The sequence below is a fragment of the Onthophagus taurus genome, chromosome 11 (genome assembly GCF_036711975.1).
Source record: "Onthophagus taurus isolate NC chromosome 11, IU_Otau_3.0, whole genome shotgun sequence".
NCBI classification, from domain to species: domain Eukaryota; kingdom Metazoa; phylum Arthropoda; class Insecta; order Coleoptera; family Scarabaeidae; genus Onthophagus; species Onthophagus taurus.
The window spans coordinates 6,203,160-6,218,102 of NC_091976.1; the positions used below are offsets into that span (position 1 = coordinate 6,203,160).

The 14,943-nt window shown below is 38.2% G+C and overlaps 1 protein-coding gene across 1 annotated transcript; it reads left to right on the forward strand.

Moving 5' to 3' along the window:
• Nucleotides 1-1,334: 1,334 nt before the first annotated feature.
• LOC111421661 (uncharacterized) lies at nt 1,335-6,114 on the forward strand. Its single transcript, XM_023054838.2, has 2 exons — nt 1,335-3,984; nt 4,030-6,114. Exons 1-2 carry the CDS (start codon nt 1,335-1,337, stop codon nt 4,935-4,937), a joined length of 3,558 nt encoding a protein of 1,185 aa, XP_022910606.2. The 3' UTR covers nt 4,938-6,114.
• The last annotated feature ends 8,829 nt before the right edge of the window (nt 6,115-14,943 follow it).

Below are 14,943 nucleotides of genomic sequence, written 5' to 3' on the forward strand. Positions count from 1 at the left end.
ACAAGTTTTTGAAAAAATTATGTACGTTGTGAGCCAAATCCTCACAGAGTCGAGGTAAAATTTTGCAAACTGCAGAAAAGTTATTAGTTAGCCTACTAAGTACAGAGTTATTTGACCCAAACATTGTGTTGCACCCATCAGATGCAAACTCTATTAAATTATCTAAATTAACCTTTTCTGATGTTAATGTACCAATTACTTTATTATAAATGTTTCAGCAGTTATGCGTCTATTAGTTTCTTCTGAATCATTTTGAAAACATTGAATTAAGCTTAAAGATATTTTACCTGACTCATCATTAAACGTACACAAACGCAAATATTTTTGACACTGATAATGTCTGTTGATTCGTCTATTAATAAACTAAACTTTCTTCTTCTCATGGCCTCTACAAGTTTATCTCTTTGTGATTTTCCTAACACATTTTTAATAATGTTTGTTGCTTTGGTTCTTCCCATTGAAATATTTTGTGCGATTTTCGAATCAGGAAAAGCAGTTTTTAATAAAGATACCAAACGTTCATAAACATTCACTGATAAGTCGTGTTCTGCAATTAACCCTGCAATTCTTATTTCTGCCTTTTGGATCTCCTCTTTTTGTTCTGTATTTTTTTTAAACATTTGTAATACGGTTTGTTGTTTTTTCCTAATATTGCAGCGTTCGTACGATGCTTTTCACTCTTTCCATGATTTTTTATGACTGTTAGATCTGCTGTAAATACAACATCACAAAGTAAACATTTACCTTTAAAAGGTTTTCCTGAAAACAGAAAAAAATTGTCTAAACAGTAGGTAATAAAAAGCAAGAAGTTATAACTTTAATTCACAAACCTTTAATTTCTTCAAGCCAATCCTTAAAAATTGGATTTGATTTCCATTCCATTCGAAATTTTTTAGGATTTATTTTCCTACGATACTACTATACGTTTGATACGTATATATTTTTTTCTTTCATCGGTTTCTGAGTCTGAATCAGAAGCTTTTCTCTTCCTTATACCGCTTGTACTTGCCATTTCACACACAATTTTTTCTATTTCACCGAAAACGCACTACAGTCACATACATGAAACAACGCTTTAAAAATGATGTAATGATCATGCAACTGCGAACTGCGAGTAAAGATTTTAGAACAATTTAAGTAAAGTACCGAAAAATGTTTATCACTATCTGAACCATGTGGTGTGTGAAGTACCGAAGTGCATTACAGAGATATATTGAATGCGATTTTTAGTGTTTCTGCTATTTAATATTAGATGTTATTTTTTTTATGTAATTTTAGATAGCGATACTCAGGATCACTAAGAAAAGTCATTTTTAATTGATTTTTATATTGTCATGAATATAATAGAAACAATTCGAAATTATGTTAAAATTATCAAATTATCTCTTCACGACGCGCCACGACGCTCAACTTCAACTAGAATACAATCTTCAGTTGAACCTTCAAAGTCAGGAACAGTTTTCGCGCCCATACAAGAACAACCGAGCATCACCGCTAATGACTTAACCGTATCGAATCATCTTTTACATTCGCACCACATTCATGCTCCGGTACTGTTGGCTACAGCTTTAGTACGGATTGAATCATCGCGTGGACAGTCCGTCATCGTTCGACCCCTTATTGATCAAGGATCCGAAGTTTCTTTCATCACCGAGTCACTTGTACAACAGCTTCAACTTCCACGAAAATCAGCAAGTATTCCTATTTCCGGAATTGGTTCACAACGTACAAGTATTTCAAACGGAATTGTTACAGTTCAATTAAGTTCGCAATTCAATCCATTTCTTTCATTTAACGAAGAAGCGTTAATATTGCCGAAATTAACCGCTTATTTACCTCAAAAATATTCTGCTCAGTTACCGATTGAGCTACTGAATTTACCGTTAGCCGATTCAGATATCTCATCATCAAAAAGAATTGATGTGATTCTTGGTGTGAGTTTATATTCTAAAATTCTTCAAAATGGTGTTAAACGAAGCAGTGATGGTTCTTTGATTGCTCAGCAAACCGCGTTTGGATGGATTCTTTCCGGCGTACTGTCGAATCAATCACAATCAAACTTCAACCCATATGGTTTTCAGTGTTCGATAGATCGTGAATTCGCGGATTTAATGCAAAAGTTCTGGACGATAGAAGAAGAATCAAGTTCTAAGCCGTGTTTATCTACCGACGAAATTGATTGTGAGAAACATTTCGTCAATTCACATTCGCGTGACAGCTCTGGACGTTTTATTGTTCGTTTACCATTTCGAAAGTCTCCGCGTGAATTAGGAAATTCTTATATGATCGCTGTTAAGACTTTTTCTCGTTCCGAGTTAAGATTCGCGCGGGATGAAAGCTTCAAGACCGCGTATAGCAAATTTATGCGCGAATATCTCGATTTAAATCATATGCGTCCCGTTACAGTGCCAGTCGAATCACCCAACTTCTATCTTCCGCATCACGGGGTGATTCGCGAATCTAGTACGACTACTAAGCTTCGTGTCGTGTTCAACGGATCACAAAAAACATCATCTGGATTATCGTTAAACGATTGTCTTCATACTGGTCCGAAACTTCAAAGTGAACTTGTTGATGTTCTTCTAAGGTGGAGACGCCATCCCGTCGCGTTCGCGTGTGACTTAGAGAAAATGTATCGTCAAATTGACGTTCATCAAGATGATTGGCAGTTTCAACGAATCGTCTGGCGTGAAAATCCTTCGGAACCTCTTCAAAGTTACGACCTGACAACGGTAACCTACGGACTTTCATGCGCACCATATCTCGCAATTCGTTGTATTCGACAGTTAGCAGAAGAACATGTTGAAGAGCAGCCTCTCGGTTCTTCTGCTCTTTTTCGCGACACTTACGTGGACGATATCATTTCCGGTGCTAATGACATTGATGAAGTTCAAGAATTAATCTTTCAATTAAATCGAGTTTTAATGGCGGGCGGTTTCCTAGCGCGAAAGTGGATTTCAAATGTTTCAAAAGCGCTCGCATATGTTCCTTCAGACCTTCTATCCGATACAGAAACGTTGTGCGTTCAAGATGACAATTCCCCTCGCGCATTGGGTATTCTTTGGAACAATTCGACCGATGACTTTCTATTTTGTTTCAATAATGACGATTTTGACTTCCGAGAACTTACTAAGCGTCAAGTTCTATCATTCATTGCGCGTTTATTCGACCCCCTCGGGTGGCTTTCTCCGATCATTGTAACTGCGAAGATTTTTATGCAAAATTTGTGGACTTGCAATCTCGAATGGGACGAAATCCTTCCGCATGACCTTTCTCTTCAATGGAACGAATACACTAACTCATTTCAAACGTGTCCGGTAATTCGCATTCCGAGATGGCTTGGAATTACTCGCGATTGTTCTTCGATTGAATTGCACGGGTTCGCGGATGCTTCGACTAGTGCCTTTGGTGCGGTAGTATATCTTCGCGTTTCAAAAGCTGATGATGTTCACGTTTCTCTTCTTTTTTCTAAAACGAAAGTGGCACCTCTTAAACGCGTAACCATTCCGCGACTTGAATTGTGCGCCGCCGTGTTGTTAGTTCGGTTGATAAAACGCGTTCGAGCAACACTGGATTTCAACGAAGTTCCAATTTTTCTATGGAGTGATTCTACGGTGGCACATTCTTGGATCTGCAGTCATCCTTCAAGATGGAAAGATTTCGTCCGGAATAGAGTAACAGAAATTCAGGAGCTTTCTCATGTTCATTGGTGCTACGTTCCGACGAAAGAAAACCCGGCCGATTTGTCTTCCCGTGGAGTTTCAGTGACGAAACTTGAAGCCGAAACGTTATGGTGGAATGGACCGTCTTGGCTTCGCTCACCACCATCAGAATGGCCATCTCTTCGGCCCAATTCGGATGCCAAAGAAATTCCAGAAGCACGTTCTATCCATACATCCAACACCGCAACTGCTATGAAAAAAGGATGGGATTTAAAGTTGAAATATTCGTCGTTGAACAAGCTTCTGCGAGTCACTGCTTGGTGTAAGAGATTTTTTCATAAAGTAAAGACTAATTCAAAGTTTTCAGACATACTTTCTCCTGATGAACTGAACGACTCTTTAATGTTCTGGGTGCGCGAGTGTCAACAACTTCATTTCTCGGACGAAATTCAAATTCTAACGGACGGCCGTGTAGTGCCGCGTTCAAGTTCTCTTTTCCGACTTTCTCCGTTCATAGACGGTAAAGGTTTTCTACGAGTGACCGGTCGCCTTCGATTTTCAAATTTGGATTGGAATGAGAAGCATCCAATCATCCTTCCAAAAGATTCGCCAATTACGATTCTTCTGATCGACAAACATCATCGAGCTACGTTGCATGGAGGAACTCAACTAACTTTATCTTCAATCCGACGCCATTTCTGGATCGTTGGAGGGCGAGTACCTGTCCGTTCGTTCATTCATCGATGTATGATTTGTGCGAAACAACGAGCAGTCATCAGCCAGCAGTTGATGGGCCAACTTCCGCCTTCAAGAGTCATATCATCCCGCCCGTTTCTACACACCGGTGTTGATTACGCCGGACCTTTTCATTTGAAGCATCTTCGAGGACGTGGTAGTAAGACGTATAAAGGTTATCTTATTCTGTTTGTTTGTTTAGCCACTTCAGCCGTCCATTTAGAAGTGGCCACAGATTATTCAACTTCGGGATTTCTTGCTGCGTACAAGCGATTTTCCGGAAGAAGAGGTATCAGTGAATGCCTCTACAGCGACTGTGGCACGAATCTTGTTGGAGCTGACCGTGAGCTGCGTTCCATGTTTTCTGCAGCGTCCAAAGAATGGAAAGAAAAGGCTAGTCTCTTGAGCTGCGACGGCACTCGATGGAAGTTCAATCCTCCCGGAGCACCACATTTCGGTGGAAAGTGGGAGGCCGGAGTAAAATCCGTTAAAGGCCATCTTCGAAAAATTGTCGGATCGAAGAATTCAACACCGTTTTGATTCAAATTGAGGCCGTGCTAAATTCAAGACCTCTATGTTCAATATCTGACGATCCGAACAATTTTGATGTTCTGACTCCGGCTCACTTTCTCATCGGTAACGCTCTCACCGTTGTTCCTCCTTGTAGACTCTCTCGATGGCAGCTTCTTCGTCGTATGGTCGAAGATTTCTGGAAGATTTGGGAAAAGTTTTACTTACAATCCATGCAGAACGCTACGAAATGGTTCAATCAACAAAATCTTCCTCAAATTGGACAGCTTGTATTCATTCGAGATGAAAGATTACCTCCGGCGAAATGGTCTCTAGCAAGAATTCTTCAAATTCATTCCGGTGCCGATGGCCACGCTCGCGTCGCAACGCTCAAAACCGCAAATTCAACGCTTGTTCGTCCGTTCGCTAAGTTAAGCATTTTGCCATATTGTACAAATTAGTAATGTTATTCAATTCTAGTTATTTTTTCACATTTCATTCCGTTTCATTTAATTCAGTCTTTTATTGTTAATTTCTTTCTAATTATTTCATTACTTTATTTAATGTAAAAGTTTGTTTTCCTGCCGCCATTTTTTTCTTATTTAGTTTGTAATCATTTCAGTTAGGGTCAATTTTCAAATTATTGTATTTTTTTTTTTAATTTTCTGTTGCCATTCGGCAAGGCGGGCGGTAATGTTCAAAGTTTTTATAATTTATATATTAGTCGGCCGTTCCGTATTTTATTCGTTATTGTTATTCAGTTGTTCTTTCGAGTTGTTGTAGTCAGAGGTTGTAGTTGACATCAAAAAGCGTAATAAATCGTTCCGTGTAATTTTCGTTAAAAAGTAGTTTCAATCGTGATAATACACAAGTTCGATAGAAGCACTTCGGCTTTTATTTGCTATTCGAAGAGATACTTCTACTTATTCTACAAGAACAGTAAGATTTTTCCTTTTTGACAGTTTTTTTCTAACACACGCGTTTTTAAGTAACTTTCTATAAGCGTCTCAGATTTTTCCCGCGCCTGTTTCGACTATTTCTTAACAATTATAATATGAAAATGTATTAATATTAATTTATTTAATAAATAATAGTAACATTGTATTCTCGCGACTAAGTGTGGTAGCCTAAATATTAATTCGCTTAATTTTAAACTCTTTGTCTCCTCGCTACCACCACCTCCCCCTTCAACTGTCTGTAATAGGAACAATTTTTTTAGGATGTCATTTTGCCCATTTTTTCAGATACAAGTTTAAAGTAATAAGAAGGCTTAATTATAACAAAGCGTAAATAAAAAGCGTATATATAGCATTAATAAAAAAGCGTTTGACATTTAGGATGTCATGATCAATCAACAAGAATTTGAAAGTAATAACAGAACATAATAATAACAGAGCATTAATAAAAAGCGTTTAACGTTTAGGATGTCATGTTGCTCCTTTTTTTCAGAAATAAGTTTAAAGCTATAAGAAGGCTTAATTATAAATTATAACAGAGCGGAAATAAAAAGCATATATATAGCACTAATAAAAAAGCGCTTGGCATTTAGGATGTCATGATCAATTAACCAGAAGTTGACAGTAATAACAACATAATAATAACAAGCGTTTAATATTTAGGATGTTCATGTTGCTCCTTAAATAAGTTATGAAGTCCAAAGGAGTTTTAAAAAAAGATTTATTTAAAACTTTACAGACAAATTAAGATAAACAATTGGTAAATCTTACACCAGCATAAATTCTGGGTAGAAGAATACTGAATTACAAACTAAAGTGGACTACAATATATATCATTCCTAATTAGCTTACTATCTAATGGTTAAACATACTAAAGGCTAGTCTTTATTTGTATACAGTGATTATGGGCATATAACTCCTTTTTTCAGAAACAAGTTTAAACCTATAAAAAGCCTTAATTATAACAGAGCGGAAATAAAAAGCGTATATATACATAGATGTCATGTTGAAGAATTGAGTACTATGATGAAATTTTAATGAAATTTTCAACTGTCTCATTCACAGTATTCGTGGAATTTCGTAACTTTTTGTTGACAAGGTTTACGAAATGGCGGAGGACCAGGAATGTGAGGTGTTTATAAATATTTTGGGATATATCAGGATGTAAAGGACAATAATGTTGAAGAGAATCAGTGTAGGATATCTGGGAAAGAATATTGGGATGACGGATAATATTAGGAATGTTATGAAAGATATTATCCTTCATAACGGAAATAAGGTTGATGAAAGGGTAGGTATGAAGGGTATTTCAAATAAAAATTAGCATCTCTTGCGTCATCCTGTAATACTATTAATACTATTTGTTTTTTGTTGCTTTTTATGGAAATATTCCAATCTAATTGCATAAATAATCAGTAAGTTGTACTTCCTGAACCTTACAGCAGTGAAATGGGTAAAGCTGCTGCTCTTGAAGAATACACACCACACGGTCATTTATGATGTCCCAAATTGCCTAGCCATGTCCGAAGTACTAGTGGTACTATTTTCATTTACATGTTCTAACATCAATTCTTTTAATTGAGGAGTTCGAACTGATTTTGGGTTGCCGTTGTTCAAAAAATTATGTTTAAGCGATCCATTTTCTTCCTTCCTGGTTCATCCCTTCATCCCTTAACCGATTTTCAATTCGTGAAAAGGTTTTTCTGTTGGGGGTTCCACGTTTTAGGAATTTTTGCCGATAACGGTTAGCGGCTGCTACGGAGTTTTCAAAACATTCACCCAATGTTAAAAGCGTATCAGTTTGTTCTCCAATCGTGGAAGTTTCCAGTTCGGACACTACCAGTTTTTTAGTTTTTGTTCAAACGACTAAGCGTGTTTACAATTGTCAATGAATTCGTTTGCCAATTATCATGACCGACTTAGATTTTTTTGTGTTATTGAAATCGGAGCCTAACATTTTTACATTTAACACGAAAACGGTGATCTTTATCAATATTAGCTAAGAGTGGCAAAAGTTTCTAAAGAAAATTTGCTATTAGAAACTGCAAAAATTAACGTAGGGTTACCATCGAATATAAAAGTTCTGACCAAACAAATTTTAGGAACACTTGTATAGCATTGTTTCCACGGACCGATCCAAGTCATAAATTGCCTAATGATTGACGTAATACTGGACCAAATTTCAGCACATTACCATAAATAGTGTTTAAGATATTTAGAAAAATGTGTTAAAATTTCCTAACATTGATAGCTTATATCTTTACAATTTGAGGACTTTTACCAATTTTTTTATATGAATTGTCATCATTTGCGCTGTAGTATATGTGGTTACCAATCTTCCCCGTGTCATCGAAACACCCTGTATGCAATACTAACAGCTCATTCATAACAGCCTTGAAAAATATTCAATAAACTCAGAACGTGCTGTCTAGTTATTAGGAATTAAATTATCGTTTACATTGCCACCATGAGCGTATCCGTGTGGGGTGTTTCCTTTCGTAATTTAATTCCTAACGACATCACCTCCGCGCAAATGGAGCAGTAGCCAGAGTTGTTCAATATTGGTAGAGGAGTTGATAAGAGACGGGGTGATAGAGTGATAGGGGCTATCACGTCTAATAAAACGGTAACCAACTATTGAAACTAAATCATCGACAACCAAATCAGAGAGCCAGGTCTCAGAAAGAGCCGTTATGTCCATGCTCGAGTCAGGCAGAAAATCACGTAAGCTTGTAACCTTCGGCATTAATGATCTTATATTTAAGTGAGCGAATTTTAAGTTCGACATTTTAAAGCGACACAAAAAAATAAGAAAAGAATACGGCAAATCAGTACAATTCAACGGTTTGACAAGATGGAAAGTAATATAACAAATAAAATAAGTATTGGCGCAGTTTTAGTAATTTACTAGTGACTGAGATATTTTCTACAACTCACTCCGTTATCAAACAAAATAACAACAAAATTTAAAAAAAAATTAAAAGAAAAACAAATAAAAAAAAAAGAATTTTTCATAACAAAATTAATTTTATGCGCATAATAACCGGTGTTGATTTAGATGCTTACACATTAGAGGTAGAAAGCTCGTCCAAATCCGAATGGACTCCGCTCGTACAACCCGGCTGGCTGTAGTAGGAAGTCTTGCCGTGATACGGATCCGACACGGGATTCGACCTCTCCTAAACAACGATCCCAAGCAGACGATCACCCTCGGTCCGTTTGACAGAATTAAATCGGGTTACGAAGAGATCCGTCCGCGAGTCAGAACCGAGGCTCCTCCAACACCAATCAACCCTAGGGGTCCGCGATAGATCTTAATCGAGCTGCCACTCTGTCATGACGCGCAATCCGGTGCGAGTAGGTTACTGTGCAGCCTTGCAGGATATGACAGACTGTTTCAATCCTGCGGTGGCACCCACTGCACTCGCGCTGGGTTGGATGGAATTCCCTTCGATGGAAGCAGGTTGGATCGGAGTAGTATGGCGTTAACATACTCCGCACCGGTCCAGTAATTGAGAGGGCTACGTCCCTAGTCGCTGCTCGACGAAACACAGCGATCGTGGCCAAGCTAATTGCCGCTATAGCCGGCATCTAAAGCAGCAGACCCACCCCTCTTGCACGGTGCGGTTGTTATCACCGTACTGCGCCAGTCTACTCCACTGGCGCAGCATTTCTCGTACAACCCAACCGTGGATGGGAGTACGAGAATGACGGCGGTGCTGGGGTCTGCTGTTAGGCTTAGGTTGGTAAAGCGCCTCCTCAGCACCACCGGGACGTGGGTGAACAAAGACAATATACCCAAATCAGTGCCCCTTACCGGCGCATGAAGAAAGGCGTCGGGAGCCGTATCATCCTGTCCGAATTCCGCAAAAGCTTACGGGTAATCCGGGGCGTTTGGAGTACATGCAGCATCTTCGGGACAAGGTAGCTACGGACTATCTCGACCTTTTAATGAGGTTTCAGAGGCGCGCTAGCTATTCGGTTGAGGTGGTTTTTCAAATTCTCGACGATAGGCCTGGCGCAGCCCAAAGAATCGTACCAGCCGCCGAGATATTTGAAGATGTCTCCGGGTGTCAGTTGTTTAAGAAAAGAACCACAAGCATCAGACTTAGGTCTTGTATGAGAAAATAAGACCTTTTTACCAGGCACCACGGAGACGGAAAGCGCGACGCTCCTTGATGGATTGACGCTAAACCACGCTTATGGCCGTAAACCGGATGGCCGTACGCAACGCCTTTTTCGCCCCATCGATGATCTGATCGAACAAGATGAAGTCGTCAGGCACTCAAGCTCTTCCAGCACCATATTAAATAGCGCTGGGGAGAGGGGATCAACCTGCTTTACGCCGCGGGGGATGGTAATAGGGAAGTAGATTCATGTACCTTGAATCGACGAAGTTCTCGGTCTATGGAGTTATGCGAGACCGTATCAAACACCTTCCTACGATCTAAAGTCTCAACGTGACCAAAACGACCGAGGCCTCCTCCTCCAACTCAATAACCTCGGCTAGATCCATCACCGGACCGCTGTTGCCGCGTACAAGGTCTGCAAGCAGATCACAGTATTTCTTGGTGCCGCGCTTGGATTTGATGGCCATGGCAGTTTTTAAAGGGAAGCCCATAGCCATCCTCAAAACTTCTTCATCGGACCAAGCGCGGGCGGATTTTCCGCCTCGTTCTCAAGGTCTTTGTTGTATTCCGCCGGGTGAGCCATCCGTAGATGCTGCCTCATCCCGTCTGATGTGCGCCTTAACTCACTCGTCTGTGGAAAACACCTTCCCGCAGATCGGCATCGATAACGGCGGACTGGTAAATCAAAAAAAAAAAAAAAAAATTAATTTTTGTTGTGGGGGCAACGGTCGTCGGAAAAACTCAACGAACTGCAAAAAAAAATGGATATATACGTCACCCTGCACCGCTCAAAAGAAACCGAACCGACACCCCAGGGACCACCACTTGGAGGTGGCAGACTTCGGCCGCTTACTGACTGGAAGGTTCGCACTGGACTAGTGGCGATAGATCAGGTGATCGTGGTGCCCATGTATGAATAGCATTTTTTCTCATCCAATTATTGCCAAGGTTTATATTCACAAACAACTCTGGCATTATGTGCTGGTGCACCGTCATGTAGAAAATACAACATTTAGGACATATTCAATGGTAAATTGTCGACATAAGGCTCAATGTGCTGCTTTAATACACTGAGGTATCTATCTGCATTTAAATTTTCATGGTAGATACTATATGGCAAAATTCTATTGTTTAACCCTTAATCACTGACGTGTCATTTCGTTACACTACCACTGACGTACGAATGAGATTCGTCTATTTCTTTCGAGGCCTGTGAGGCCGTGGTCAATCGTAATTAATGTTTTTATTGATTTTTATGTAATAGAACATTTCATATCTAAGATGTAAAGATAAAAAAACAATAAAAATACTCATAGAAAAAATATTTATTAACCAATATTCTTAGCGGTATACAAAAAATATTTAAAAATCAACAAAAAAAAAACTATGCTCTATAGGAACTTGTTGTCATCATTTTTGTACTTAACCCCTTGACATACAAATAAAATACGCATCGACGCGTCCAAAGAATACTATTTAATTTGGCTCAACTGTAGACACTCGTGTACAAGCTTTGAAAAAGAACGGTTTATTTTCAAGTTTACATTGCTGTATAACATTTAATAAGACTGATATAAGAATACTACTAATACTAATAATCCTAATACTATAAAATAACAATTTAGTAGTTCTGTAAAGTATGATACATCTCAAAACATTTTGGAAGATGTAGTGGAACTAGACACGTTTTACATTGCCAAGTTGTTTCACTTCTTATATTATGTTTCACGCATACATAGCATCTCTTTGCAGGATGTTGCTTTTTATCCGTCGCAGGTATATGTTCGGGAAAATGTGCCCAATTTTTTGCTTGTAACCTAGTAGGGCATTCACCGTGCGACGGTCTTCCGCGAGACGGATAGTTCGGAAGATTCAAGTTACAGAGCATATCTTCTGCAATATTCAATCGAAAATTCACGATTGATTGCTTTTGTGAAGTAGGCAACTTCGAATATAAGACAAAAGCATTATAAATACCTATATCGAACATATAAAAGAACATTTTTTTGTATCCTTTTACACACTTTCGCATGAAAGGGAAACATGCAAGACATTGGTCTTCCCTGTCGACACCTCCCATTTCACGATTGTAGTCCACAACACAGGTCGGTTTCAGCACGCGTTCTTCTTCGCCTCCCTTCTTTCTTCTTATTTTTCTCGTATCAACCATATCTGCATTTGAGTGTTTCGTGCTTATTATATACACATCCTTCTTGTCATGCCAGCGTAAGGACAGAATACCTCGACAAGATAGTGTTCTTGCTTCTCCCTTTTTTAGCTTATACGATGCCAGCTTCTTTGGCATATTTTTCCGATTTTTTCTCACCGTTCCAACAACATTTGTATTTTTTTCATGCAAAATTTTGAATAAATTAGGAGACGAATACCAATTATCCAAGAACAAGGTATATCCTTTCCCTAAAAGGGGTTCGGCTAGTTGCATGACTACACTTTCCGATACAGATTCATTACTTCCTGGACTTTTGTCTTGTCCTGTATAAATTTTAAATTGATAACAATACCCAGAATTAGATTCGCACAATTTATAAAATTTAATTCCGAATCTCGCTCGTTTGGATGCTATGAATTGTTTATAATTTACCCGCCCTCTGAATTTCATTAGAGATTCATCTATGACGATATTTTCTTCCGGAATGTATAACTGTTGAAATCTGGTATTCAAGTATTCCACTACAGATCGAACCTTTCGTATTCTGTCTTCTTTAGAAACCGTCTCATTATTCACAAAATGAAGATAGTGCGATATAGCCAAAAAACGTTTACGAGGCATAATTTTCGAAAATATGGGTGTTTCTATGATTTTTCGCTTTGACCAATACATATCTATTTTTAGATTTTTTTACTTGTGACATTATAATGCATAATGCAAAATACGCTCTAACTTCATCGTTTGTTAGTGGCTACCAATCCTTGCTCATTTTCGTTTTTTCTTCCGTTTTCATTTGTGCTGCATATCTATTCGTTTCTGTGACTATCATTTCAAAAAAGTCATCACATAAAACTTGTTTGAAAACACACAGAGGTGTTGCATTTGTAGCCAATCTTCGTAGAACAGAGCAATTGATGTTGGGAGTTTCAGTAAATTGTTTTATATTGACAATATTTTCTTTTTCCTTCCAATTCCATTCATCCTCTGGTACATCTGATTCGTCACTGCTTAAGATAGGTCGCGCTCGTTTACGCACATTTTGTCGAATAGAACTAGCTTCACTTGAATTTGAAGCTTCACTTGAATACTCAACAGTATAATCACTTTGATGACCATTTTCAACCTCACTATTATCACTAGAGTATCCTAATAGACTTTCATCGTCACTTTCATAAAATACATCCGACTGATACATGTTGGGAAGACTATTTCTAATTTATTCAATTATGTATTACGGCGTTCGTCGTGCAAGGTTGGTCAGTACTAACCATAGAAAAATATATTATATATATGTATATAGAAGCTTTACTCCCCACCATTATTTGGTCGAAATGAAATTCAGCGCCATTAGCGGAATGTACTAGTACTTCTATCGATAAGCCGCGAAATTTAAATGGATAATTTTTATATAGTACAGTGGTTTTGTTTATTTGTTTTTAAATAAAAAAAAGCTACATTTATTAATTAAATATTTTTATTTAAAATTTACTGAATAAATATAATAATATATATATTATAATAATAAAAAAGAAAATTAGATATCTAAAACAACAATGCATAAAAAAAAATAGTAAAATGCAATGTTGATGAACATTGCATTGTACTATTTCATTACCATACATCTCCAAAAGTTTCGGTGTTCACTCGATTTGGTCACAACCATCTTGAGTGGTTTGCCTTCTTTATTCCTTTTTAAGGTTCCATTCACCGAGTCAAACACATTATCAAAAAATTTTAAAATTTGGGCAGTTTGACAAGCCTCTGTTGGCATAATAGTAATGATTGAATCTGTCCTCTGAATCTGTCCTCTGAATCTGTCGAACAAAACACTGATACTTGTTGAAAGTACAACCTGGCTCGCAGCGCCATCTCTAGGTTTGTACTAGTACTACATATACGTATTCATTTTATAAGTATAAGTAAACACACCGTGGTACTAACTTTACTAATTACCGATTTCATCGTGCGTCATTTGTTTGCTTAGCCGATGCGATTTTGCGGCGTTTGCCGAAAAAAGTTCTTGACGTTTCGGAGACGTGAAAGTTTACAATGACACATGAAATGAATGACGTCTCGGAGACGTCAAAGTCTACAATGACACATGATATGAATGACGTCTCCCAGACGTCATTGTATGTCAAGGGGTTAACTAATCAATTATTTAGGCACTTTTTAACGGCAGTTGTTACAGGTGGGTTTTGAACACTGCAAGCAGATCGGCTGACCGCACATTGTGCACCCGTAATGGGTTCTACGTCGTTTTTGCTTGAAACACATGTAACAATTCTTCAAAATCTCAAACTTTAGGATTTCAGTGCTTTGTTGATTTGATTCAGTAGGCTTATCTTTCCCCAAAATACGTCCTATGAGACTCTTGAGCTCGTGAGAAAGTTGTGGTATTTCATATCGTCGCTCTAGGTGTGGAGTTACTAATCGTCTTCCTAGGTCTTTCATGAATTCCATACGTTTCGATTTGTCATAATTAGATATTATGAAAGAATTGGCAGCAGCTATATCTAAAATCCTGTAGAATATGACTAGTGGCCATCGTCTAGACCTTCTACTACAAGTGTATTTTGCACACTTTTCGTGTAGAGAATCCACACCCCCTTTTGTTGCGTTATAGAATGAAATTATTTCGGGGATCCCTTTAGTAGAGTCAAAGCTCTCTTCATGGTGCATTGATGAGATCATTGTGACAGTCTTCTTCTTTTTTGGAACGTAAGATAGCAGAGTAAGTTGTTTTGTAAAACCGTACATAGTTGAATGAACTTGTCGTT